Consider the following 27,557-nt stretch of genomic DNA (forward strand, 5'->3'; position numbering starts at 1 on the left):
TGACTAGAGATGTTAAAATGAGTTTAAGCAATTGTGTAACCGTTGAATAATTTCAGTGGTTACATGGTTACATGCTGGGGGCAGACGTCTCCCCAGAGGCAATGTGCATGGGGAGCAGCCTTTTAAGCCTGTTCCCCACACATATCTGCTCCCATCTGCCTGGCATCTCCCTAGGAGCTGGTGAATTCAGGGAGCCTGCATGTGACCATGAATGTTAACCAGGGAGCCTAGGCTCATCTGTTAACCATGTACACGGTTACACGTTCACATCCCCATTTCTGACCAATATATAAATAGTAGTGTTTGTAAATTGTTATTGGAAGATGTTCTCTATTTCTGGAAAGTAGCAGAAGAATTCCTCCTTGGTTCTTGTCGGAGGATCTTTCTAGGGGGATGTTCATCTTCCTTTCTAGATCATTATTTCTTCAGAGGAGGAAAAAGATTACAAACTGATGGTTTATGTATTAATTTTCCTGGCTGGCAAGAATAGAGCTATGAGTCAGCTCTTGATATTCTTGCATCACAGCTACTAAGAATTCATCCCCTGCTGAGGAGTAATATGTGAACCAGAAAAAGCCCTTGGCCCCCATTAAAACAGTCTAATTGCTAAAGCACCATGAATTTCCATGCACTGTCATATATGTATGTGTATATACATGCATATTTTGCAATATGCATGCATATGCAATATATATGCATATTTTGAAATTGCTTCATATTAATCTGCATCAGCCCCAGCTTTCTAGTAAAGTGCTCTTATTTAAAATATTGTATATTTTTATATATATTCTAAAACCAGAAATGAATGTTCCCATTACCTTGTAGATCCTTAATGAGGATTGGCACACCTGTCTTTGCTGCATAGCAACAAGTCATAATTAACTGCTTTTTTGTGACAGGTGTGTTGATGTTAGGAGTAGGAGTGGTTGGTATTTGAGAACTGACACCTTATTTATAGACACTGAAGAAAGAAAGGGAGAAAAATCTTTATAGTAATAAAGTTGGAAAATATCCATTAATGATGTGGATCTTCGAGGCAATGTTTGAGAATAATCATGGCATTTTATTTATGATTATTTTGAGTTACCAGATTAGAAATATCTAGCATCTTATTTAGGGAGGAGAATAAATGGCCTGTGTGGCCTCCTGAGTCTTTTCTATCTCTAATTGCTGTGAGCCTTTGGAAAGACATACAGCAACACTGATGGGAATAACAAATGCTTACTTTTTTTTATGGAAATGGTTCATGGCATGTGGCAGGCTAGAGTGTATTTTTTTTATTTTGTTTTGGGGTTCTACAAATCTGTCTTCCCCCCCCCCCCCCCCCCCAGCTGATAAATGCAGGAATTGTCAATACAGATCTTCTGAATATTTAATGTAGTTTGTGAAGATCTTACAGTATAGAAAGAAACAAATGGAAAAAGATAAAATAGCACCTTATACAGACACTTACCAAAGTATAGTGTAAATATATTTATGTGAAATAGTCGGATAAACAATGTTATAAGATTGTCATTTATTGAATTGCACATTTTTCCTTTCAGTCAAGGAGTATTGCAAAGTAATATTTCCATATGAAGCACAGAATGAAGATGAACTGACAATCAAAGAAGGCGATATCGTCATACTTATCAATAAGGTAAAGATAGCATTATCCCTTCATAAACCAGAATACAGCTTTCAAAAATATGTATCAGTACAGCAGTGTAGTTTGCTGTATGTCTGTATTGAGTAGATTGCTGATGGGTTTGTTTTGGTTAGCATTGGTTTGACTTTTTATCGTGGTTGGGTTGGGGTTTCATTTCTTTTTCTCTTTGTGAATATGTGCTTTTTAAAAAATGACAAGCATTTGTTAATTACATTTAAAAACAAAAACAAGCAAAAACCCCAACTAGCCCAAAGATAATGGGTCATAATGTTTTTACACACAGTCAAACTGGTTGACTTTAATATGATTAAACACATGAAATGAACAGGCCAAGGAGAACCATTTTTCTCTCTCCTCCTTATGAGACACTTTTAGATACCTGAAAACCGCTACCATGTCCCCTCTCAGTCTTCTCCTTTCCAAACTAAACAAGCCCAATTATTTCAGTCTTCCCTCATGTTCTCTAGACCTTTTATCGTTCTTGTTGCTCTTTTCTGGACCTTCTCCAATTTCTCCATCTTTCTTGAAATGTGGTGCCCATAAGTGGACACAATACTCCAATTGAGACCTAATCAGCGACTTCTCGTGTCTTGCTCAAAACACTCCTGTTAATGCATCTCAGAATCATGTTTGCTTTTTTTGCAACAGCATCACACTGTTGGCTCATATTTAGTTTGTGGTCTACTATGACTCCTAGATCCCTTTCTGGAGTACTCCTTCCCATTCAGTCACTTCCCATGCTGCATGTGTGAAACTGATTGTTCCTTCCTAAGTGGAGTATTTTGCATTTGTTGCAGTTTATTATCAATTTGCAATCAATATTAATTGGGAGAAATGAAATTTGTTTTGTTCCATTTAGACTAAAGTTAGTAAACATGAGTCACCGCTTTACTTGAACCATCACTTTTTCTTGAATTTGATTGTTTATTGTTCCATTTGCTTTATAACAGCTCTTCCCTAAGCCACATAAAGGTGATGCCACCCTGACTCCCTCAGTTCCTTTTTACTACCCCATGGCCTTAGAGCCTGAGCTCTGTGTGGTGTCTTCCCCTCAGACTTTCGTCTCAGTTTTTGAGAACTCTTCATTGCATATTGTAGAGGTGATACATTTAGATTTAGTTTAGTGTTAGCTACAGTAGTTGGCTGCCCTTTGCAATGTCCTTAGCAGAGGTCAAGCATTTTCCATTGTTCCCCCTACTAGCCCAGTTATAGCTGTCCTGGTTCCCATCTCTGTCCCCTTGCTATCCCCATGTGGTCGTTCTGCAGTATAACTGTCCCTCCTGCCAGACCCATTCCTTTCCATTTTATGAGAAACAATCTAATTCCAGGCACACACCATTGTCCTGGTACAACCAGACCCTGACCTTGCTTTAAATTAGGATAAAAGGAAGCTGCATACCAAATGTGGTGATCTTTGCTCTTACAATTTAGGAAGAGTTCTTGACTAAATGGACTCACAGAGACCGATGCACATTTCTAAAATATATAGTAAGATTGCAGTGTTATTTTTACCTTTCAACTCTTCAGCAACAAAAGTCAGACTTTTTTAGCAATCTAACTGGACTCTGAAATGGTATCTATTCAGAAGATAGAGCTTGTTTTATACTAAAAGAGAACATATTTCTTCAAAAATACCACATTTTAAATGCATGCTGTGATTTACTGGAATGCCTTCAACAGGCGCGCTGAGGGGTGGATGATAGACAGTGTTTCCAGTCTCAAGAAGCTATAAGAACTGTCTTTAAGAACTACCTTTTATCTTGCTAATAATTCCAGAATTCTCAACTTCCTGTAAAAGTTTACACTGATAGTCACGTAATGAAGCCATACTACGTATTCCTGATTGGCCAGGAAGACACTGGCTTCCAGAGCAGAAAAAAATAATCTTGTAATTAAAGGATCCGTCAACTTTTTTTTTCCTTTAAAAAAAAAAAAAATCTTTCCAGACATTTTCCCTAATAATTCAACTTTTCTCTTCTCTGATAGATATATAGTGGATATGGGACAAATATGGATTCTTTAAAAAAAAAGTTTGATCTAATATAGCAATTTAAGAAACTTCAAGTCAACCAGAAAAAAATAGCCTATTTTGTATTTAATTTTCTCTCAAAATAGTAACTGCTAAAATACCTTTTTATTTGCAATAAATGTTCACTCACAAATTCTGGGTTTCAGTCATTTGAGCATGTGCAATGACCATGTCAGCCTTGTATACAGACACTGAAATCAACAAGTGAGTGAGCATCACATAACATTATTTCATGCAAGAATTTAAGAGCCATAGTCTTTAAAGAATAACATTAGTTGTCTTACTGAGTTCTAAAGGCCCTTACAAAATTTCCTTTGGGACTCTGAGTATTCCCACGGCTACACTGCTTCTTTTTGTGCAAAAACCCCTTGCGCAAAAAGAATTGGCAGAAAATACGCTAATAGCATTGTGACTCATGCTAATTAGTCTCTCATTAGCATATTTTCTGCTGCAAAAACTTGCAGTGTAGTCAAAGCCCTTATGTTATAACTGAAGTGTCAGCACCTTTTATGATGGTGATTTTAGGTGTTTGCAAAATCAGGCCCTTAGAAAATGACTATGGAAGAAGCATGGTTGTTTAACCACAGTACCTTATGCATTATCTATATTTAGGAAAAAAGGAATGAGCTCACAGAATAAGTTCCTTTTCTAAAATAATTTGATTTACTGAGAAGGTTGTTAGAAGAATAAACTGTTAGTAACTGTCTATCAGTTGTCTTTCTTTTTTTTTTCCTTTCAGTTATTGTGGTGATTATACGTGCCCTCGATTTTATTTTTTACACTTGGATTATTTCCATATCTTGTGACTTTCCATTGACTGGTTTGACTAAAAATAAAGCACCAAACTAGGTCTTCGTTGAGATGGGGGTTGATGAAATATTCATGTAACCAAATGCAACTGAAGTTGTACTGCTGTGATCAGAAGTGTTAGTGAAACAGTCATTTTCTGAATGACTGGAGTAAATGTTCAAGACTGAATTAATTGTAGGTGATGAAATAAATGACACTTCTTTTTCTTTCTTGCCTACATATGAATAAAAGTTATTTGTTAAACATGCATGAAAATGAAGTTCGTGCATCTTTGACTCCTTGCTCCCTTGTTCTTATCCTTCTGTTCCTATCCTACTAAGTTCAGCTTTCATTGACTTCAGTATACTACTGGGCTAGACCAGTGTCTTGCAATTAAAAGGTCATATTGTTGTTGGATAGGCAAGAATGTGAATTTTGGCAAGCAAAAGTGCTGGCCACAGCTGTGACAGTGAGTTGCCAAGTTGTCACATGAGTACAGTGGTTACAATTTGCATCTTTTAATTCTGGCTGTTATCAGAACCACCTCACGTTTGTTGGCTAATCTGGTTTTATTTGGAATATGGACATTAAATGTGCAGGTTCAATGAGATGTATTTATTTCCCTGTGGTAGTTTTTCTGCTGAGTGAACATTGCAAGTGAATCTCTACACAGAATTATTTTGTTCAGTAAACATGATAATTTTTGCTGCATGTGCAATATTTCATCAAAGCATGTCAAATTTGCTACCGATTACCTAAATTCTGATTCTACTGATTACTTAAATTCATAGTTTAAGGCCAGAAGGGACTGTTAGATACACCTAGTCTGATTTTCTGCAAATTACATTTCACTCAGGTACCCCTGTAGTTCACCCAGTAACTTGTGTTTCACTAAACCCTAACTTGTATATGACTACTGCATATCTTCCAGAAAGGCATCCGGTTTTGATTTCACGATATCGGGAGATGGAAATTCTACCATTTCCCTTGGTAATTCATTCTAATGCGTCACGGGGTATGAAAACTCCATCTTGTTGTAGGGTTGTGATATCACCGCGACTACTATCAGATGATCTTTTAGATAAAGGCAGCACAGCTCAATGGTGAGGGTCAAGATGACTGGCTTTGGATTAGAGGCAGTGTGGCCTAGAGGCCAGGAGGCAGAGCAGTTTCCCTTGGGTTTGGGCCATGTGGCCCAGAGACCCGGGACAATAAAGAGTGGGTACCAGCCCAGGGCCCTATCTGATACGTGTATGGTCACCACTCTGCCAGTGAGGATCCTACCACAACATACTGACTTTCCTTGGGTAGGAAATATCACTCATCTATCCTCCCTGGGCCACTTCCTACCACGAGTCCTGAACATGGGGTCGATTTGTCATCAGAGTCTCCGAGCTCCTTTGCACAGGTAGCTTGTTGGGGCACTGATTCCTGTCTGCTGGCTGTAGGCAACTGGTCTCATGCCTGGACTTCAGAATCTCTGGTTCATGTAGTAGTGGCTGAACTGTATATTGGGCTGTCAAGTATCAGAGGGGTAGCCGTGTTAGTCTGAATCTGCAAAAGCGGCGAGGAGTCCTGTGGCACCTTATAGACTAACTGAAGTGTAGGAGCATAAGCTTTCGTGGGCAAAGACAAACTTCGTCAGATGCATGTAGTGGAAATTTCTACTACATGCATCTGACAAAGTGGGTCTTTGCCCACGAAAGCTTATGCTCCTACACTTCAGTTAGTCTATAAGGTGCCACAGGACTCCTCGCCGATATTGGGCTGGAGTCTCTACCGAGCATTCTTCCTCCCAGACAGACAGTCCAAAATAAGCTGGACCCAGGACTGTCCTTACAATTTATGAGTCACTACACCAGTTACCTGAAGTGGATTCTCCTCCCTGCAACCAGTTTTACAGTGGCTTGGGGTTTCCCTTGCCCTCCCCCTCCCCCTTCCACTGTGTGGCTTCTGTTGGGGCTTGGGACTTCCCTGTGTTGGTCACGGAGCCGCAGAGATTGACGATTCCCCTCTTCCCCCACCTGGCAGGAGGGAGTCCTGAGGTCAGAGGATAGCCAGCCGATAGGAGGGCAGGGAGAAGACAGGCCTACTGCCCTAATTGGCCTGGGTGCGGGGGAGCGGTAGAACCTCTGTGGGCTAGATCAACTCACCTGGTGGGCCAGATCTGGCTCACAGAGACCCTTTTGCCCAACCCTGGACTAGATGATTGTGAGATATTTTTCTTCTACCTTCCCAGGTGGTGAGTTTGCCAGTCGGTGTAAGCTCTTGCTAATTTTTAACTGAGGTAGTTTTTAAGAATCCTAGCTTATTTACTGAATTAGAGTAATTGTAGCTCCTCTTTTGTAAAGATCTTTAACAAATAGTTATATATTGCCTTAAGAAGTTCTCAATCCCAATAACTAAGTTTTATGACTAATGATAGGTTGAGCCCTTTGAATGCAAGTCTCGGATATCACAAGATGGATGCAATATAAAAATCTAGATGGATTTTTTTACTCATATTTTTATATAGTTGCACAAGTATTTATTAAGATTCTAGAATCAAATATTTTGAAATACAGTTGTATATTTTACTTTCTAAATTTAAAATGCAAATAAGATTGAGGATAAAATGGTCTCCTTATGTATGAAGCAGTGACTTCACCTGGAATAGATGCAGTGAACTGCAGATTCAGAGTTTTGCTTGTCATTTGACTCTTATTATATCTTCAATCCTCAAATTAAGAGGTCTTTTAAAAATATATACTTACTGAAAATTTCTGGAAAAGTGTTAACACAATTGGTCTAAGGCTAATATTTTGAAATCTCAAATGTATTGTTTTTGCTTTTATAAAGTATGGAATTGGTTATCAGTTATGGGGAAAATGCGAGAGAGAGAGAGACCTACAATTATGGTAGTAATATTTTAATATATCGCTACCAGAATATGTCTGACACAGGAAAGCTCTCTCTACTAGAAATGTAAAGCACATTCATGACTCTTCCTAATCATGTGGTTTTGCCAACTCAACATCTTTTTTTTATATATTTGCATTACAAAAGCAGAAGGAAAACAGACATTTGTAGCATATAATTGCCAAAAGCAGGAAAATATTTTGTGAGAGCCCTTCTTCAGGGAATAAGGCATTATATTGAAGATTTCTGTAATTACTTTCAGAATCTCTAGGTTACTACTATTCCGGGATTTTATTTTCCAAAGACTCTAGTGGTTTACTATGTCTCACTCCCATTAGTTTGATTAATGTATATTTTGGCTTGCTAATTATCTGTATGCTTTATTTATAAAATGTCAGGTTTAAATAAATGTTGTATAGGCTACATTTTTCCAAAAGTGTTGACAGTCTGTGAAAGCTCATCTATTTGTATGGAGAAAAAGTCCTTGTATTGGAGTACAGGCAGTCCCCGGGTTACGTGCAAGATAGGCACTGTAGGTTTGTTCTTAAGTTGAATTTGTATGTAAGTTGGAACTGGTACATATTGTACCCGAGGTGTCCCCGATTCAGCCGCTGCTGAAATTGACCAGCGGCTGACTACAGGAAGACCGAGGCAGAGCTGCTTTGCCCCGGGCTTCCTGGAATCAGCCGCTGATCAGTTTCAGCAGCAGCTGACTTCGGGACACCTGTGGTAGAGCAGGACCAACCCGGCAGCACCCCAGCTGCTCTGTCCCAGGCGTCCAGATTCAGCCGCTGTTGAAACTGACCAGCAGTGGCTGAATCGGACACGCCTGGGGCAGAGCAGCTGGAGTGCTGCTGGGTTGGTCTGGTAGCGCCGACCCTTGGCATGGTGGGACCAACCCGGCAGCACCCAAGCTGCTCTTGGGGACGCCTGGGGCAGAGCAGCTGGGGTGCTGCAGGTTGGTCCCGCAGCGCTGCTCCTCGGCGCTACTGGACCAACCCGGCAGCCCCCCAGCTGCTCTGCCCCAGATGTCCCCAAGTCAGCTGCTTCTGAAACTGACCAGCGGCTGATTACAGGAAGCCCGGGGCAGAGCAGCTCTGCCTCGGGCTTCCTGTAGTCAGCTGCTGGTCAGTTTCAGCAGCGGCTGACTTGGGGACGCCTGGGGCAGAGCAGCTGGGGGGCTGCCGGGTTGGTCCAGAAGCGCCGCACCTCGGCGCTGTGGGACCAACCCGGCAGCCCCCCAGCTGCTCTACCCCAGGCGTCCTGATTCAGCCGCTGCTGAAACTGACCAGCGGCGAGAAAAGCCTGGTCTGCTGGAGGGTGGGGGGGGGGGGCGCACTAGCTGCGCCCCCACCCCCGCCAGCAGTCCAGGCTTTTCTCGCCTCGGAGGACGGGGGCCGCGGGACCGCCCAGACGTGCTGCGGTCCCACCGCCCGCGTCCTCCGCGGCTTTGCTCCGCGTCTCCCTGGTCTGCTGGGGGACCTCCCCCAGCAGACCAGGGAGACGCGGGTAGCGGGACCGCCGCGGCGTGTCTCGGCAGTCTGCTGGGGGGGGGGGGGGACAGCTAGTTCGCGGTTCCCTCACTTAAGTAGGGATCCGACATAAGTCGGATCCACATAACCTGGGGACTGCCTGTATTCAGAGAACTCACTTGCCCATATAAAACCCCAGCATGTTAACATACATTCAGCGGCTACTTCTCAGCTGACTTGCTGTGATCCATTGGTCTCAACAGTGATCTACAGGATAGTTGTAACTGTCCATTTGCCAGTCACTCTGTGACAAACAACTTTTTGGAAAATCCTAATAAGCTGTAACTAATAGTTGATGTCTTAACTAGAGCCTCATACTTAATTGTATTAAGATGTAATTGTACATTTAAAAGGTCACTATTTACACTTACCTGCCAGCTCAAAAATACAAGAATCATGTCATAATGCAAAATGATCTGCACAAACTGGAGAAATGGGCTGAGATAAATAGCATGAAGTTTAATAAGGACAAATGCAAAGTACTCCACTTAAGAAGGAACAGTTTCACACACACAGAATGGTAAGTGACTGTCTAGAAAGGAGTACTCCAGAAAGGGATCTAGGGGTCATAGTGGACTACAAGCTAAATATGAGCCAACAGTGTGATGCTGTTGCAAAAAAAGCAAACATGATTATGGGATGCATTAACAGGAGTGTTGTGAGCAAGACACAAGAAGTCATTCTTCAGCTCTACTGTGCGCTGATTAGGTCTCAGTTGGAGTTTTGTGTCCCGTTATGGGCTCCACATTTCAAGAAAGATGTGGAGAAATTGGAGAAGGTCCAGAGAAGAGCAACAAGAACAATTAAAGGTCTAGAGAACATGACCTATGAAGGAAGACTGAAAGAACTGGGCTTGTTTAGTTTAGAAAAGAGAAGACTGAGAGGGGACATGATAGCGGTTTTTGGGTATCTAAAAGGGTGTCACAAGGAGGAGGGAGAAAATTGTTGTTCTTATGCTCTGATAATATGACAAGAAGCAATGGGCTTAAACTGCAGTAAGGGAGGTTTAGTTTGGACATTAGGAAAATCTTCCTAACTGTCAGGGTGGTTAAACACTGGAATAAGTTACCTAGGGAGGTTGTGGAATCTCCATCTCTGGAGATATTTGAGAGCAGGTTAGATAGACATCTATCAGGGATGGTCTAGAGACGGTACTGGGTTCTGTCGTGCGGGCAGGGGACTGGACTCGATGAGCTCTTGAGCTCTCTTCCAGTTCTAGTGTTCTATGATTCTATGCTGAGCAAAAGAACACTTTTTGTAAATTGCATAGGTGTAGCTCTATACCTCTGTTGATACATGATATTGCTTTCCATATATAATATGAATGACAAAGAATAGATATAATGGCACTGTAGCTTGTTTGCGGATCCCCAACTATTTCTCCCAGTCTTTATTTATTACAAGTAAAAACCCTGCCCTTACTCTGGTAGATCTTTAAATCACTAGTAGAGGGCAAACCCAAGAGGAGCAGCATCTGCCTGAAGTATATAGGCTGCTGCTTATTCCAGCTGTAGTGCCTCTCAAGCATCTTGCTGCTGTGGAGAAGAAATCAAAAAGCACCACCTATTGCTAAAATAAATGGAAAATGTGACCAGAAGTAAAGTGGAACAGGCAGAAGCAACTGGGCTAAAGTGGAAAGCTGAAGATGGTAGAGCTGCTTCTGTTCTTTTCCCATCAGTCTTTTGACCTGCCCCCAAGAGATGTTCAAAAGCATAAATCAAGCCCCAAAAAGCCATGAGTGGCTTTATAATAATAATATATAAATAATAAATTTAAGATTCTTTTTGTTTTATTTCTGGTTTTTGAGCCTTTGGGGTACATTTAAGTCATGTTGTTAACCTTTTCTCCACAATGGTGAAGACTAGACAAATATTTTTCAAGGAAACTGAGATTCTCCTGCAGTCACTTTTATCTGTACATTCAGGCATTAATGAAAATACAAAATATCACAAGGCTTTCAGTAACAATCACAAGAAGTGGGCAACATGGGAACAGCCACTGGCTTTTCTTCCCAACCCCGTAATGAGAAAGGGGTGCTTGCCACTTTCCAAGTGTGTGGGGAAAAGGGCAGCTGGGGTTCTCTCCTAAAATGCAAATCAAAAAGATGTCAGAAGGTATGCAGAAGTGACTACAGTTGTTGCTACAATCTCTACAAGGGTAATAGAAAGGAGGTAGATTTGTGTTTACACAGCTTCATTGCTAGCTAGACATCTTCAGTCCTGTTGCTCTTGATCTTCCTGAACCACTTCAGGTTTTCTAAGATATTGCTTAAGCCTTAGGATCTGGCCCTCTGTTACCAGATACAGGCTGCCAGGATCAGACAGCTGATGCCATTGGAAGCAGCAGCCATAGCTGCTTGTCTTCAGGCATATGTTGCCATTTTAAATTCTTCTGCTGCTACCCCTTGCTTTGCTCCCAAAGCATGAAATTAGGTGGTGGCATGGGTTGGGTAGGGTGGCTGGATGTAAAAGGAAAACAAAGGGCTAAATTACTACTGCTTGTCATTAAAGTGATTAATAATGGTCACTTAAACAGCATGATGCTCCCTTTTCAAACGTTTTAAGTGAAAAATAAAATAGAGTAGCACTTGCAATAAAACTCAGTTCGGTTTACCTCTTTTATCATATTTTTTTTTAAAAAAAGCCTAGACTTGAATATTGTAATTTTTTATTAAGTAGAGAATTAGGAAAATCGGTGTTGTGAGTTTATATGAACTTGAACTAGAAATACGCTTTTCCATTAACAAAGAAAATAGTGGTTGCCTTGTTGACCCTTTTAGCTGGTTCAGAGTCTAGAGTGCCTCTCAGAAGCACTTGTGTGATAAAAATAAATTCCTTTGTGACATCTTGACATTATTTGCATATGCATTACATTATATAAAATAAAAACTAACGTTGTTAGAATATATTACATTATTTTTGCCTCAGATTGAAATTAGCAGGGCTAAAAAGATGTGATAATTTCAATGAGAGAAATTTCAATTCTCAAATCATTTTGCAAAACCCTTCAATGCAAGAAGAGTGCCTTAAAATGAATCCCAAGAGAGTGAGACTTGGCAGGTCATTGTAATAAGATGGCTTTGAAGTTACTAATTCATTAGTGCCTTTAATTTCAAACTGTCACATGGGGCTTTAGCTAAGAAACTTAAATTTTAATTAATGAGTGGAGGTAAGGGGTGTCATGGCAAAATCCCCAAATACTTTGGAAAATGGCTTTTTCTTCTCTGGGAGGAAAATCCCCAAACCAACATAATACAAGTGTCATACAAATAAAGCAAAATTTGAATTCAGTTCATCCAAACAATGATTCAGATGGGTTGTATTAATGATTTGGGCTAAGGGTAAGTTTGCCAACATTGTGCCAATATTAGTCCACCCCACAGGCAGAGTGTAATAAATACAGTGTTTGTGGTACTTCTGTGTACCAAGGAGTTCCTGTAAATAAGGTCTTTATCTTACTTGTATTCTGGATGCTCCTGATTCTGTGGTCTTATCGGACCCGGATGCCACCAAGAGAATGAAAAGGCAAGACAAGGCTGTGCATGGGCTAGGGATGTAAAGGATTAGTTGACTAGTCGTTCTCCCCTCTATCAGAGACAACAAGAGGTGGGGAGACGAGGGGGGTACTTACAAGTGGCAGCGCTGCACAGAGTCCAAGATCAGCTGGGGAGTCCCCAGCTGATCCCAGGCTCCAAGCAGTACTGCCATTTTGAAATGCTCCCCATCTGATCCCAAGCTCCATGAGGAGTGCCAGCTTTGAAATGTAAGCATGGAGCCTGGGGCCAACGCAGGACTTTGAGTCCCCTACTGACCTCAGGCTCCATGCGGGCACTTTTGCTTTGAAATATCACCATCAACCACAATAATTTGGATCACCAAATCACACAATCTCTAGATGTATTTCTGTCACCCTTTTTCAATCTCTTACTCTACATCACACGTTTAAACATACTAGGGCAGAAATACTTATAAAATAGTTAATGAAAATCTCACACGCCTGTATTATAATACAAAGACATGAATGTATAACCAGGGCTCGACAATCTATGGAGAACATCCCGGAAGAGCCGGGTTTGGTCGATCTGTGCCTGCGCAGAACGCCGGACAGCGCGGCTGGCGAGCGGGGCTCGCCGTGGCTCGGCAAGCCCTGTGTATAACCATTTAAAGATGGTCAGAGTGAAGTCTGATTGGTTATTTGGGATACTGGTGAAGAGACATGGGTTGTGAATGGTGAAAGAGAGGAAACTGATAAGTAGACTGTAGACCTATCTACTTAATCAGCTTCCATACTTTGGAGGATCGACTTTATAGAGGTTCTTTCGGTTATAATAAATGTTCCAATACCATATTGTAGCACTGTCATCCTGAAGAAGGAGCCCTGTTAAATACACATTTTGAAGGTGCAGTTTAACTATAAACTGTAAAAGAAAAGGCATAATAGCACATAACCATAGCTGACATCTATCAAAATAATTTAACTATCATGACAGAACAGATAGGACAAATGTCTTAAACTTGGGTCCTTAAAATTACGTGCACATATCCTCCTTAGGCATCTACATAAAATTAACTTTTACATAAAAGTAGCCTGATTTTCAGAGGTTCTGAAAGTATCCACCTCTCACTGGAGCAGGCCGAGTAAAACTCCCATACACTGCATCTTTTTCATCATAATCCTTCAGTTTTAAAGGGGTTTCTCTTGCAATTACAAAAGCTATCCTGTAAACCAACATATAAAGGGTTCAGAGTCATTACTAAGGTTGTCAAATGTCTTATCATGGACAACAAAAATGATTAGGGGTTTGGAATGGGTCCCATATGAAGAGAGATTAAAAATATTTGGACTTCTCAGCTTAGAAAAGAAGAGACTACAAAGGAGATATGATAGAGGTCTATAAAATCATGACTCGTGGAAAAAGTGAATAAGGAAAAGTTGTTTACTTATTCCCACAATATAAGAACTAGGGGTCACCAAATGAAATTAATAGGCAGCAAGTTTAAAACAAACAAAAGGAAGCTTTTCTTCACTCAGTGCACGTTCACCCTGGGGAACTCCTTGCCAGAGGATGTGGTGCAGGCTAGGACTTTAACAGGGTTCAATAAAGAGCTAGATAAATTCATGGATGTTAAGTCCATCAGTGGCTATTAGCCAGGATGGGTAGGAATGGTATTCCTCTATTTGTCTGGAAATGCGTAACAGGAGAGAGATCACATGATGATTACCTGTTATGTTCCCTCCCTCTGGAACATCTGGTATTGGTCACTGTCGGGAGACAGGATACTGGGCTAGATGGACCGTTGGTCTGACCTAGTATGGCTGTTCTTATGTTTTCATCACACAGATCCAAACACTCTTCCCCCTCTGCCCCGCCTTTCCTGAGGCCATACCCTTCCCCCACAAGTTCTGAAGTAATGTCCCTACTCACTCTGTCTCCGCTCCCCTGCTCACTCTCCCCCACCCTTATTCATTTTCACCAGGGTGGGGTATAGAATGAGCTCTGGGGTAGGGCATAGGGATTCAGAGTGTGGGACACTGTTTTGGGCTGAGCTTGGGGCAAGGGGTTGAGGTGCAGGTGAGAGTGGGGGATGTAGACTCTGGGAGGGAGTTTGGATACAGGAGGGGGTTCAGGGCTAGATATTGGGGTACGGGAGGAAGTTCAGAGGGGGTGTGGTGTGTTCCAGTAGGAGTTTCAGGACTGTGGCAGGGGCTGTATTCACAGACAAGGTGGGCTCCCGGACTAATGCGCTAAGTGATGCAAGATGGGATGAAGATGGACAGCCCTTGGTGGGTAAAGAATAGGTCAGGAACTATTTAGAAAAGCTAAATGTACCCAAATCCATGGGTCCGGACTTAATGCATCCGAGGGTACTGAGGGAGTTGGCAAATGTCATTGAGGAGTCTTTGGCCATTATCTTTGAAAAGTCGTGGAGATCAGGAGAGATCCTAGATAACTGGAAAAAGGCAAATGTATTGCCCATCTTCAAAAAAGGGAAGGACGACGATCCAGGGAGCTATAGGCCGGTCAGTCTTACCTCGGTTCCTGGAAAAATCATGGAAGAGATCCTTAAAGAATCCATTTTGAGGCACTTGGAGGAGAGGAAAGTGATTAGGAATAGTCAGCATGGATTCACAAAGGGCAAGTCGTGCCTGACTAATCTGATTAGCTTCTATGATGAGGTAATTGTTTCTGTGGACATGGGAAAGTCAGTGGATGTGATATACCTTGACTTTAGCAAGGCTTTTGATACGGTCTCCGACAATATTCTTGCCAGCAAGTTAAGGGAATGTGGATTGGATAAATGGACTGTAAGATGGATAGAAAGCTGGCTAGAAGGCCGGGCCCAACGGATAGTGATCAACGGCTCGATGTCAGAATGGCAGTCGGTTTCTAGCGGAGCGCCTCAAGGTTCAGTTCTAGGACCGGTTTTGTTCAATATCTTTATTAATGACCGGGATGAGGGGATGGATTGCACTCTCAGCAAGTTTACAGATGACACTAAGCTAGGGGGAGAGGTAGATATGCTGGATGGCAGGGATAGAGTCCAGAGTGACTTAGACAAATTGGAGGATTGGGCCACAAGAAATCTGAATAGGTTCAACAAGGACAAGTGCAGAGTCTTGCCCTTGGGACAGAAAAATCCCAAGCATTGTTACAGGTTGGGGACCAACCACTTAAATAGTAGTTCCGCAGAAAAGGACCTGGGGGTTACAGTGGATGAGAAGCTGGATATGAGTCAACAGTGTGCCCTTGTAGCCAAGAAGGCTAATGGCATATTAGGTTGCATTAAGAGGAGCATTGCCAGCAGATCCAGAGATGTCATTATTCCCCTTTATTCAGCTCTGGTGAGGCCACATCTGGAGTATTATGTCCAGTTCTGGGCCCCCCACTACAAAAAGGATGTGGACACATTGGAGAGGGTCCAGCGGAGGGCAACCAAAATGATTAGGGGGCTGGAGCATATGACCTATGAGGAGAGGCTGAGGGAGTTGGGTCTGTTTAGTCTGCAGAAGCGAAGAGTGAGGGGGGATTTGATAGCAGCCTTCAACTTCCTGAAGGGAGGTTCCAAAAAGGATGGAGAAAGGCTGTTCTCAGTAGTGACAGATGACAGAACAAGGAGCAGTGGTCTCAAGTTGTGGTGGGAGAGGTCCAGGTTGGATATTAGGAAAACCTATTTCACTAGGAGAGTGGTGAAACACTGGAATGGGTTAGCTAGGGAAGTAGTGGAGTCTCCATCCCTAGAGGTGTTTAAGTCTCGGCTTGACAAAGCCCTGGCTGGGTTGATCTAGTTGGGATTGGTCCTGCCTAGAGCCAGGGGCTGGACTTGATGACCTTCTGAGGTCTCTTTCACCTCTATGGTTCTATGATTCTATGAAGGGGTCTGGCTCCAGTAAGGGACTCAGGAGAGGGGTAGGCGCTTAGGGTGTGGTGTGAGTGGAGGGTGAGGGGGCTCCAGCTGGGTGCACTTACCTCGGGTGGCTCCCAGTCCATGGGGCTAAGGTAAGCTCCCTGCTTGTCCTGGTTCCATGTTGCCCCCAGTGGTGGCTTGCAACTCCCTGGGCCCCTAGGAGTAGGTGGCTGGCCAATGGAAACTGCAGAATTAGTGCTCAGGGTGCGCGTAGCCCGAGACCCCCATACCTCTTGCCTAGGCTCTAGAGGGACATGTTGGCAGCTCCTGGGAACAGCTCAGAGCCTAAGTGGCCAAGGAGCCTGCCTTAACCCTGCTGCAATGCTGGATTGCTAGTGGTTTAAAATCTCCCTGATTAGCTTCAGTAGCTTGTGGGAGAAAGAGCCCAATTCTGAGAGACTCCTGGCAAAACCGGGGGTGTTGGCAACCCTAGTTATTACTGTGCTCCCTAAGTGAGGCAGCTTTTAGCATTTCCTTGCTGCAGGAAGTGAGCTATCCTTTATGTTTATAAACACACCCTTCCCCAGAAGAATCATGTTTATATTCCTAGGCAAACTGCACTTAAAAGAAAATCCTCCTTTTGGTCTGTAAGCACTCTTTTTTACCAAACATTCTTCTCAGTTTGGTTCATACAGAACACCTGTCCCTTCCCCATTGAAGATCTGTCAGCAGTGGCCCAATGCTAACACAGCTGTGCCTGGACTAAATCCACTTTAGAACTGCAATTTGTAACCCAGTTTTCCTGTCCTCTGGCTGATTAAAGCAGCGGCGCGCAATCTGTGGTTTGCTCAACCAAATTCAGTGGCCCCCGTGGGGAGTCGTGAATTAAAAAAGGTTGCGCACTCTGATCTAAAGAAAGTGAATGGTGGGTTCACGCGGGGAGGAACGACATGTGAGGGGGTTAAATAAGAGATCTGCTGGCCAGACAGGTTAAATAGAGAGAGTGAACATGAAGCAATAAAGTTTAGAAAGGTATGTTATTCCCTTCTTGACTGCAGCTGCACAAAAAGACAGTTTCCCCATTGAAAGCCTCAAGGAAAGATAATAAATGTCAATTTCCCCACCTCTATACCATGTCTCCCCCATTACACCCATCTCTTACTCCTATCAGTGCTCCTATTAGGACAATACCCATAACATTAACCAAGGACAGAGGTAAACAAATATTTCCATTATCCTCTTTTGTTGAATCAAACACAAACTCCCTAAAACCTTTCTCGAGTGTGACAGGTTTCCCTTGCTTCTCTACCCTACCTGTACTACGGGGAATAACTTTCACACAGGTGTTAGCATTGAAACTGAATGTACAAAACAGATTTGGTTTTCACAGAGACTGTGGCAGTGAAGCTGCCTTAGCTTGTGTCAACAAATCATAACTAAGAACTGCCTTCTTGTAGCTAGCAAGACCAGAATTCTATTAGCCAAAGACTGTTTCCATGTTCTTTAGGTTTCACACAATAGCATTGTTTGCTGGCCAAGAGGAATGAGATCTAATTAGGGATGTGACTAATTGACTAGTCGACTATCTGATAAGCAAAAGCTTATTGAATAGTCGACTCGTTACTTCTCCGTCCTTGCCACTTCTATCACAAAGAGACAGCAAGGGGGCAGGCGAAGAGGAGGGCGTGTTTTTAAGCTGGTTCCCCCCAACTCTGTGGGAGGGGGCAGGAGTGCAGTGGTGGCCAACTTAGAAATGTATCAGAGTCCCAGCTGGGGCTCTGGTACATTTCAAAGTTGGAATGCCACCTGCAGCCAGGCTCTATGCGGGCACTGACCCCATACTCCATTCGGATGTTTCCGCTTTGAATTGCACAAGAACCTCCTCTGGGGACTCTTGTACATTGGAAAACAGGCACACAAGGGCGGATATAGGGCAGGGCGAACGGGGCGGCCGCCCTGGGCCCCGTGCTTCAGAAAGCCCCGCGCATGCGCCGTGGCGCCGCTGCGCGTGCACCGTGGCAAAGGGGGGGCCCCGCAGAATTATGCTGCCCAGGGCCCCGCAAAACGGTTATCTGCCCCTGCGGGCACACCACGTGGACCTTGAGACCAGTGGGGAGTCCCCCGCTGACCCAAGCTCCATGAAGCACTTCTTCTTTGAAATGCACAAGAACCCCCGGTGGGGTTCTTGTGCATTTCAAAATTGGAATGCTGTGTGGAGCTTGAGGCCAGCAGGCCACCCAGAAAGACAAAATATGACTTCATTGGGTTTTTTAGCTTATATAAGCCAAGGTAGAATTTTTGACAGTGCCCCTTTTAGGAGATAAGTGATCCTGCTGCCCATAGTCTTGTTTTGTAAATAATGCTTATGTTCCTTAAGTTTGGCAGGTGGTATCAGAAAACTGGTGTGCCAAATATAAGTTTTCTTTGCTTACGTGCCAACAGATCTTATGCTCCTTTTATTTTCATCGTCTTGTGGACCTGATATTTTAACTTGCCTCTCTTGCTCACTATAGGCTCCAGTTTCAGAATTGAGAGTTTTGTCGTCTTTTTCTGACCTCCCTGGAAAAAATCTGTTTTCTTGAGATGGCTCCCTTTTATGTATATTTTTTGCGGATGTGTTTTTTCTCATTTTTGATTGCATTAAGAATGACCTTTCTCCCATTTCTCATGGTCATTGCTAATGTCAAAAAAGGGATCATTCTTTTAGTGGCTACAAGAATATATGCTTATAATTATTGGCAAAATTCTTAGGTGTGTTGGTGATCGCTTGTTGTCAGACTGTTCTGGTATCTGTTGTTTCTGGCATTTGGTATTTTCTCTGACACTAATATTTTTTCCTGTTTACTTTTACTATTTTAAATAAATTCCTTCAAATCCTAGGTCACATTGACATTTTATCTGATATTCCATGTGATTTTTTCCCCTTCGTTTATGGAGTATGTCTGCACAGTAACTAGGAGGCATAATACTAACCTGGAATAGACATACATGCACTAGTTCTGCCCAAGCCCATGTGTTAAAAATAGCAGTGTGGCCATGGGAGCCCAAGTACATACTTGGGGCATCGGGTTGTGTTTATTGTGTTTTTTAAAAACATAAGATTCTCTTTTTTCAGATAAGATACTTTGGTGACAAATTATTTTCTTCAGTCTAATAGTACTTCATATCCATATCTGCAAAAGTGAGCCACAGATATTCACATCCATATGCATGGATGCCAATACCTGTAAATATATAGTGAATATAACTCTGGATTTACAGGGCCCTACTTCACCATGGTCTCGTGATTAGGGCATTAGACTGGTGTGTCAGAAAATGTAGGTTGCAAATTGGCATCTGCCACTAGGCTGCTTTGTGATCTTGGGCCATCCCTTCTTCTCGGTCTCTATTTTCCTATCTACTAAATGAAGTTGACACTTTCTTCTGTAAACTGATTTGAGATCTATGGATAAAAAGCTTTTTATATGAAAGCATATGAATTAGCCACATCCTTTATATTAGTTTTCATTGCTTCATTAATTTTGCAGAGTAAATTTAAAATTTTCAGCCTTAAAATAATATGAAATAAAAATTCCATAGTGTATTACAAATAATTTCACCAGTTTTTCTTTTTAAAGAGACGAAATGGTAAACATCTTATTTAATATTCAGTATGTCATATAGGTTTTGTATTTCTCCTAGCCTGGATGATGAAAAGAGTAGTCAAAAGTTTTTGTTTTAACAAATCATTTGTATAAGTAATTTTATCACATAGTCAGGTTCCTATGCGCAAGTATAATACTCCTATTTGTTGGTTGCAAACTGCAGAGGAATATTTATTTTTGTTTATAAAGATCTCTGTTGGAAACTTCAAAAGAAATTAATTAAAACAATTCTCTTGGCTTTTGGCTTTTGTTCTCTTGGCTTTTGGCTTTTGTTAAAGCTTATTTTAACATAAGCTAAATTTTGGCTCAAACTCCTCCTGACAGTGCTTCTTTAAAACTCTGAATTAAACACTCCTGTTCTTATTGAACACAAAATCCTCTTTTTTCTTATCTTGTATTTTCATGGTGGATTGCATGGTGACATCATAGATTATGTACACCCAGTCTCCATCCTTGGTTTATTTTTGATGAAGTCTCCCCATCCTATCTTCTCAGGCTCAGAGAAGAACCTTCTTACATATGAGATGAAGAATGGAAAAATTAGAGAGGCAAGGTTGTCTGAAGGCTTGCATATAATATGTGAAAAATCCTGTGTGGCGATTGGCTGCATAAGCCTGATTGACAGGTTGTAGGGGATGGGGGGACACCATCTGTTCTGGATTAATGAACATGATACCCAACAAATCTGTTTATGAAAATGAGTAAACTTAAAGAATTAGAAGCATCAAAGATAAAATTTAACCGGAGTGAGAAAATAGGGAAAGGATTTCCACTGTCATAAATAGGGATGAGAGAGACTAGTCGTCTAGTGATGCGACTAGTTGTTTGTTCCCCACCTTGCTGCCTCTATCAGAGAGAAGCAGCAAGGGGAGGGAGCAGGAGCTGGTGCTGGGGGGAGCCATCTTAAAATCCAGTTGTCCCCCCCCCCCCCCCAGCACCATCTCTGCGGGGGTAAGGGACGTAGAGACACAGCCAGAAACAGTGCAAGCGGGGACTGTAGCAATCTCCACTCGTGCTGCTTATGCTGCGATTCTGCTTTTTTTTTTTTTTTTAATGTACAAGAGTCCCACTGGGGGGTTCTTGTACATTTGAAAGGCTGAGGCAGCGCAGGGCCTGCTCAGGAGTCCCATGCTGGCCCTGCGCTCCCTCTGGGGCTTCTGCTGTTGAGATATACAAGAGCCCTGGGGCTCTTATACATATCAAAGGCTCAGTGGCCCCACACTCTCTGCAGGGGGGCTTCCTTTTGAAATGTACAAGAGCCTCAATGGCACCGCGCTCCCTGGGGTGCTGCAGCCTTTCAAAGGAAGCCCTGCACTCCCTGTGGGGCTTCCGCTTTTGAACTGGAGACTAGCTGGCGCCCTTTATACTAATTGAATAGTCAATGGAAATCCCATTGACTATTCGATTAGTTAATTAAGCTAATCTTAACATCCCTAATCATAAAGAATAAATAAAGCCTTGATTTAAAAATATACATGCACATAATCATCAGGAATATTAGCTAGAGCTAAATAGTGCCATTGTTATATGCAAAAATATTTAATCTCTGGAGAGTACCATTCAAATCTAAATTGGGTCATAAATATTTTGACAAGTTCAGATTAGTACCAAAAAGATACCACATTAGAAGACCGCCACAAAACATAGCATAATTCTATACACTGAGTAGTAGTCTCTATTGAAAGAGACATCGCTCAGGAGTAGGAGAGTTATTGCACTTCAGGAAAGAAGTAGGTGTAAAAATTCCTGCCTATATTTTTAAGTCACTCACCGAGTATGTAAATGTCACAAAGTTTGGGGGTTTTTATGTCATCAGCCAAGTATCAGCCCAGTTTAAGATGTAAAAGCAATGCTGGAAAATGAAGGCATTCTGAGTGCAATCCACAATACTAAAATAGGAGGGAAAGCTGGGGGAAAGGAAAATAAACTTATCACAAAGAGAGAAGTGGGAAAGACTAGGAGAAGTAAGTACGGGTTGAATCTCTAAAATGTGGGACACTCTGCTCCAGCACCATCCTTGGTCTGGCAGGACCACAAATGTTGTTGGACCAGAGAGCCCCAGCTATCTAGGTTCAAAAGCACAGCCCTGGCCAGGGCTATTGGCCAGGAGCGCAGCCCCAGTCAGGGCTGGAGATAGCAGGGCCAGCAGAGAGTGGGGAGCTCAGAGTCAGCTGAGTACGCAGCACAGGCTGGCGTGGCACAAGCTGTCCTGGGCTGGCGTGGTGGGGGTTGCAGCCCTGGTCAGTCCTAGCAGGATGTGGGGCTGGAGGCAGCGGCAGGCAGTATGGAGCACAGCCCCAGCCGGGAGCAGAGCCTGCAGCTGGTTAGGGAGCCTGGACCTCCCCGCATGTGGAAAACTCTGTTGTTCGAGCCCACTCAAGTCCCAAGGGAAGTCTGACCTATAGAATGAAAGAGTTGTTCAGTTGCCTCTGTTTGTAGATCATGGAGACAGTAAATCAGAAGAGATATTATATGCGGTTAAAAATCAAACAAAAAAGGGAGAACCAGACCTTGCTCTGATCTGACAATGCATAAATAACTGTCCAAGATACAATATCATTTAAATAGTTCTCCTGAGATGAAATAAGGTAAATAAACTGAACAGAAATCTGTCAGCAAAAAGTTCTGTCTTCTTTCATTTTAGTACTAATTTGCTTTCCCTCGTTTAACCTTCTCTCCCTTACATACACATTATACAACTTCTAAAAAAAATTCAACAAACAGAGGCAAAGTAATGTAATACTGAGCAAGATTTTTTCATAGTGTGGACTACATCTTATTGAACAGAGAGCCTGCTTTGCAGATACTGCTTCTTTCATTTGCACTCATCTCAGATCACTATGGCAACTAAAGCAATTGCTTGCCTGGAAAAGCAATAGTAAGCCCATGCAACCTTAATTTGGCCCCCTTGTGTGTCTGCATTATAATGCTGTCTTTAATTACCATGATCACCTGCTGCTATTTTTTCCATAGGACCCCTGCTTCAGTCATTGCACATTTTGGCTAATGCTCACTGAATGAGCAGCTATTACATATATGATTTTATCTTTATAATTCCATGTGTGGCCTCACACATTTATTCACTGCTCTGAATACAGAATGCCCACTTTCTCGTGAGCTTTTTATGGTGCTTATGCTGTAGTATCTGAGTGCTTCACAAACAATTAATTCATCTTGATAATACCCTGTGAGGTGAGAGGGGTGGTGTTACAGATGGGGAAATGAAGTAGAGAGTTTAAGGTCAAAAGTTTTCACTAATTTTGGGTGCCCAATTTAAGAGGCCTGTTTTTTTCCAGTATTCAGCATTATACAGTAAACTTCCGATAATCCAGCACCTTTAGGACCCAGGGAGTGCCAGATTATCAGATTTTCCAGACTATCGGAAGGGGGGGCTATGAGGGGCCTGGGGTGGGGTGGGATGCCACCCCAGACCCATCATAGCCCCCCCTTCCGATAGTCCGGCTCTGCCCCAGGCGTCCCGGATTCAGCCTCTGCTGGTCAGTTTCAGCAGCGGCTGAATCGGGGACGCCTGCAGCAGAGCAGCTGGAGTGCTGCCGGGTTGGTCCGGTAGCGCTGACCCTTGGCGCGGCAAGATCAACCCGGCAGCACCCCAGCTGCTCTTGGGGATGCCTGGGGCAGAGCAGCTGGGGGGGCTGCCGGGTTGGTCCCGCAGCGCCACTCTTCGGCGCTACTGGACCAACCCGGCAGCACCCCAGCTGCTCTGCCCCAGGTGTCCCCAAGTCAGCCGCTGCTGATACTGATCAGCGGCTGACTCCAGGAAGCCCGAGGCAGAGCTGCTCTGCCCTGGGCTTCCTGGAGTCAGCTGCTGGTCAGTTTCAACAGCAGCTGAATCCAGATGCCTGGGACAGAGCAGCTGGGGCGCTGCCGGGTTGGTCTGGTAGTGCCAACCCTTGGCGCTGCAAGACCAACCTGGCGGTACCCCAGCTGCTCTGTCCCAGGTGTACCCAAGTCAGCTGCTGCTGAAACTGATCAGGGGCTGATTCCAGGAAGCCAGGGCAGAGCAGCTCTGCCTCCAGCTTCCTGGAGTCAGCCACTGGTCAGTTTCAGCAGCGGCTGAATCGGGGACAGTTGGGGCACTGCCGGGTTGGGTCTCGCAGCCCCGAGGGGCAGCGCTGTGGGACCAACCGGGCAGCGCCCCAGCTGCTCTGCCCTAGGCGTCCCCGATTCAGCCGCTGGTCAATTTTAGCAGTGGCTGAATCGGGGAAGCTGGGGGCAGAGCAGCTCCAATGGTCTGGCTGCCCGGAGCATTTCTGGGTTCCTGATGGTGCCGGACCATCAGGAGTGCTGGACCTTTGGTGTTTTACTGTATAGCACTGTATGTTCAAACTGTAACCCACACACCTAGACCACAACAACAGCTAAGATCAAGAGACCTCTACAGCAGGAGCTGGAAGCCAGCTGGCTTTTAGCTCAGAGGATGGAGGCTCCTATACTCCTCTTCAGAAGTCCCAGGTTCAGATCCACCTGGTGGTGGTTACAAAAGTACACCTCCCGTTTACTTCATTTGCAGCTGTGAGTGCTCGGTACTTCTGTAAATAAGTCCCCAGGATTCTCATGTTTGGCACCCAGAAAACGAGGAACACACAATTAGTGGCTCATCATGAACATTTTAAATGGCTTGCTCAGTATCACGTGGAAACTGTGTGGCTGATGCAGACACACAACCATAATCATAAGACTATCCTCTTTCTTCCTGCAGTCCCTTGTCTTACACACCTCTAAATTCTGTGACAAATGAGGCAGGGTCCTCCAGGCAGCAGCTTAATTGACTACCTGACACCAGTTCATTCCTGGAGGACTATCCATCCTGTGAAAAATAGGGCTGTGTAATTAAAGACCTCAATGTTCTCTTACTATAGTTTTTTTTTAAGTCATTTCCTAGTTTTAAAAAATTCTATCATGTGGAATCATACTGACTCTCAGGTTGGCTAATCAACGGCCTTTGAACTGCACATCCACCTAAAAGGCCTCTCCCACTTAAGTTAACTTAGTAACTGCTAGCAGAGGGAGATGGTTATATTTGATGTGAACCAGACATTTGACCGGGACGAGACACTTTTGTCAGTGGGTTTCACAGTACTGACAGCAGAAGAATGTAGAGTTTCAGGATCCCTGGGAGAGAGTGTTCTCTAGTGGTTGCAGACAGATCTGATCCTGTGACCCTAGCATGTTCCTGTCCCCCTCTTCTCCCATCAGACCCTCTGAGGCTTCTGCCACACTTCCACTCCGTGCCTCTTCATGAACTCCCTCCCCTGGCTCCTGCCCCTTTCCTCTTTGAACATGGATTACCTCCCACTCATTTCTCAGGCCACTTCAACATCTCCTATATTCCTTCCCCTCTGTTCTTATTTCTCCCTCTGTTCCCACCCCACTGCATTCCAGTTAGGCTGCTTCATCTTTCTCCTCCATGCTGCCTAGGCCTCACCAAGGGGAGATAGGAGAAACAACTGACATGAAAGTCTCCGCAGGCCTGCCTTGGATTATTCTCACTGCAGATAGACTCTGTCTTCAGAGAATTTACCTCAGTGTCTACTGGGTATGTGAGATGCATGATTTTTCCAGAGGCTTTTAACATGCCCAAATGTGGGTGAATATTCACAGGGTCAGCAAAAGGCACACCCCCAACTCAGAGCAGCCCTTTGCCAAATATCAAGCCCTAGCTCCAAAACACTGAGGGGGAGGGGAGAGTAGAGATTCACAGTCCAAAAGCTATAATACATTTTAATATGAGCAAAACAACATATTTTTCCCTAATGTCATTTTTTAAAATGAATGAACCATTTTAGCTGAAACTTTTAAAGAAAACTCAGCTTGAGGCAGACACTCAGCATGGAAAATTTTAGTCTGAACTGTTTCATATGGCAAACATATGTTTCATATGAACAACAGTGTCTACCATTTTAGTTATAATAATAATGATTAATAATAAATTAAAAAAACTTGTTAAATTGTCATACTTTTTCTATCTCGCTATTGCTGTTCATTATCAAGATACCTTTTTTATATAGATTAGTAGGGTTGCTAGGTGTCCAATATTGACCCGGACAGTCCAGTATTTTTGTCTCTTGTCTGGCAAAAAAAAAAAAAAATTCAAAAAATACTGGGCACCTAAAATGTCTGGTATTTTCTGATTTTTTGTTTTCCCCCTGCCAGGAGGTGAAAATACCAGATACCTGGCAACTGTACACGCACTCAGCAAACGGGCCCAGCCCTTGACTTTCCTCCTCCCCCCTTCCCCTCCCCCTCCCTCGGACCTCCTGATGCCTTTGGACCCCCCTGCTTACCTGGTTCTGCAGGGAAGCTGTCTTCTGGCTTGATCAGGAAAACAAGATGACTGCCGGCACAAAGCTTCAAAGGCTTTTCTTAAAGGGGCCATGCTTGGTTCCCCCCCCCCCCCCCCTTTTTTTTTCTCAGCAGAATTTTTTCCCTGGTGGGGTTTTTTTTTTTGAGGGGGGGTGCTGTTGGTATTTTTAGTTAAACCATCTGGCAACCCTAAGAATTAACCTGTGCCTCTAGCTGGAGTCAACTAATCATGTCATAACTTAGTGTTTTTGTTGTCACCACGTTAGTAGAATTTTGTTGTACACACTAGATTGTGTTATTCATGGAATGCTGCAGAAGATGATGCCTTATAGAAGTTTCTGGGTGCATGTAAACATATTACTAATCATTGACTGGCGGTGATAAAGAATGAACCCACATATAACAGTTCGAATGGGCTTGTGATCAAATTGAATAATTGTAAGTTATTGTATCAAAGTCTGTTTGAAGAGGTTTTACATGTCTTCATGTTTACACTCTTCGTATTAAAACAAAGGACACTTTTTACTGCGTAGAGTGCATTCTAAAATGTATTTGTTTAATAAAATTATTTTATTTCTCTAAAATTAAATCAGAAAAAAGTAATATCATGTCTGCCAAAAGGTCTTATTGGGTTAATGTATCAAATCATAGCATTTTGCTTTAAGCCCAACCAAACTTGATTAAACACTTACATTTATTGTTCTTTCCTCTTTGCTCCACACAACATGAGCCAGAGTGATTACTGTAGCTTTTATTTAGGAGAGAGCTCTGTGTACCTGAAATTCTAGAAAATTGTCCTGCTGTCGTGAAAAGGCAGCAGGCTATGGCTAACAGCCTTTCAACCCAAAAATCTATATAGCATGCATACTCATTTAATTTTTGACATTTTACTTCCATGTATTGTAGGACTGCATTGATGCAGGCTGGTGGGAAGGAGAACTCAATGGCAGGCGTGGAGTGTTTCCAGATAACTTTGTCAAGCTTCTTCCCCCTGATTTTGAAAAAGAGGTAAGTGTAATTATTTCCCGCTGTTTTACTTTTCATATAGGATGAAATTTGAGCTGAAATTCTTCTCTGGATTTCTGTGATTCGTACAGATTAAACTTAGAAAAATAAAACAAAAATGGTTAGGGAAAGTGCTGGATAACAGCAGCACCTATCCATGGACTGTTCATAGCTTGAGGTCTTACTATGTAATTCCTTGGATGGTATTGTGCTGGCCCATAAAACCAGTCATCCAACCTCAACAATCTTGTTCTTAAAGCCTTTGTGCTACATTCTCCGTTCATCTGAGACCAAATGACTGGATATCACAGTGTAATTTGCTCGGTTTTTATGGTGCAATAA

At 43.0% G+C, this 27,557-nt stretch overlaps 1 protein-coding gene across 8 annotated transcripts in view; it reads left to right on the forward strand.

Moving 5' to 3' along the window:
- Positions 1-27,557, forward strand: part of SH3KBP1 (SH3 domain containing kinase binding protein 1) — a 328,394-nt gene that overhangs the window by 237,655 nt on the left and 63,182 nt on the right. For all 8 annotated transcript variants that reach the window (XM_075913646.1, XM_075913587.1, XM_075913595.1 and 5 more), the window contains 2 exons: positions 1,545-1,639; positions 27,117-27,218. In XM_075913646.1, coding sequence (XP_075769761.1) covers positions 1,545-1,639; positions 27,117-27,218 — 197 coding nt within the window. The remainder of the gene's footprint in view (positions 1-1,544; positions 1,640-27,116; positions 27,219-27,557) is intronic.

The sequence above is a fragment of the Pelodiscus sinensis genome, chromosome 1 (genome assembly GCF_049634645.1).
Source record: "Pelodiscus sinensis isolate JC-2024 chromosome 1, ASM4963464v1, whole genome shotgun sequence".
In the NCBI taxonomy this organism is placed as follows: domain Eukaryota; kingdom Metazoa; phylum Chordata; order Testudines; family Trionychidae; genus Pelodiscus; species Pelodiscus sinensis.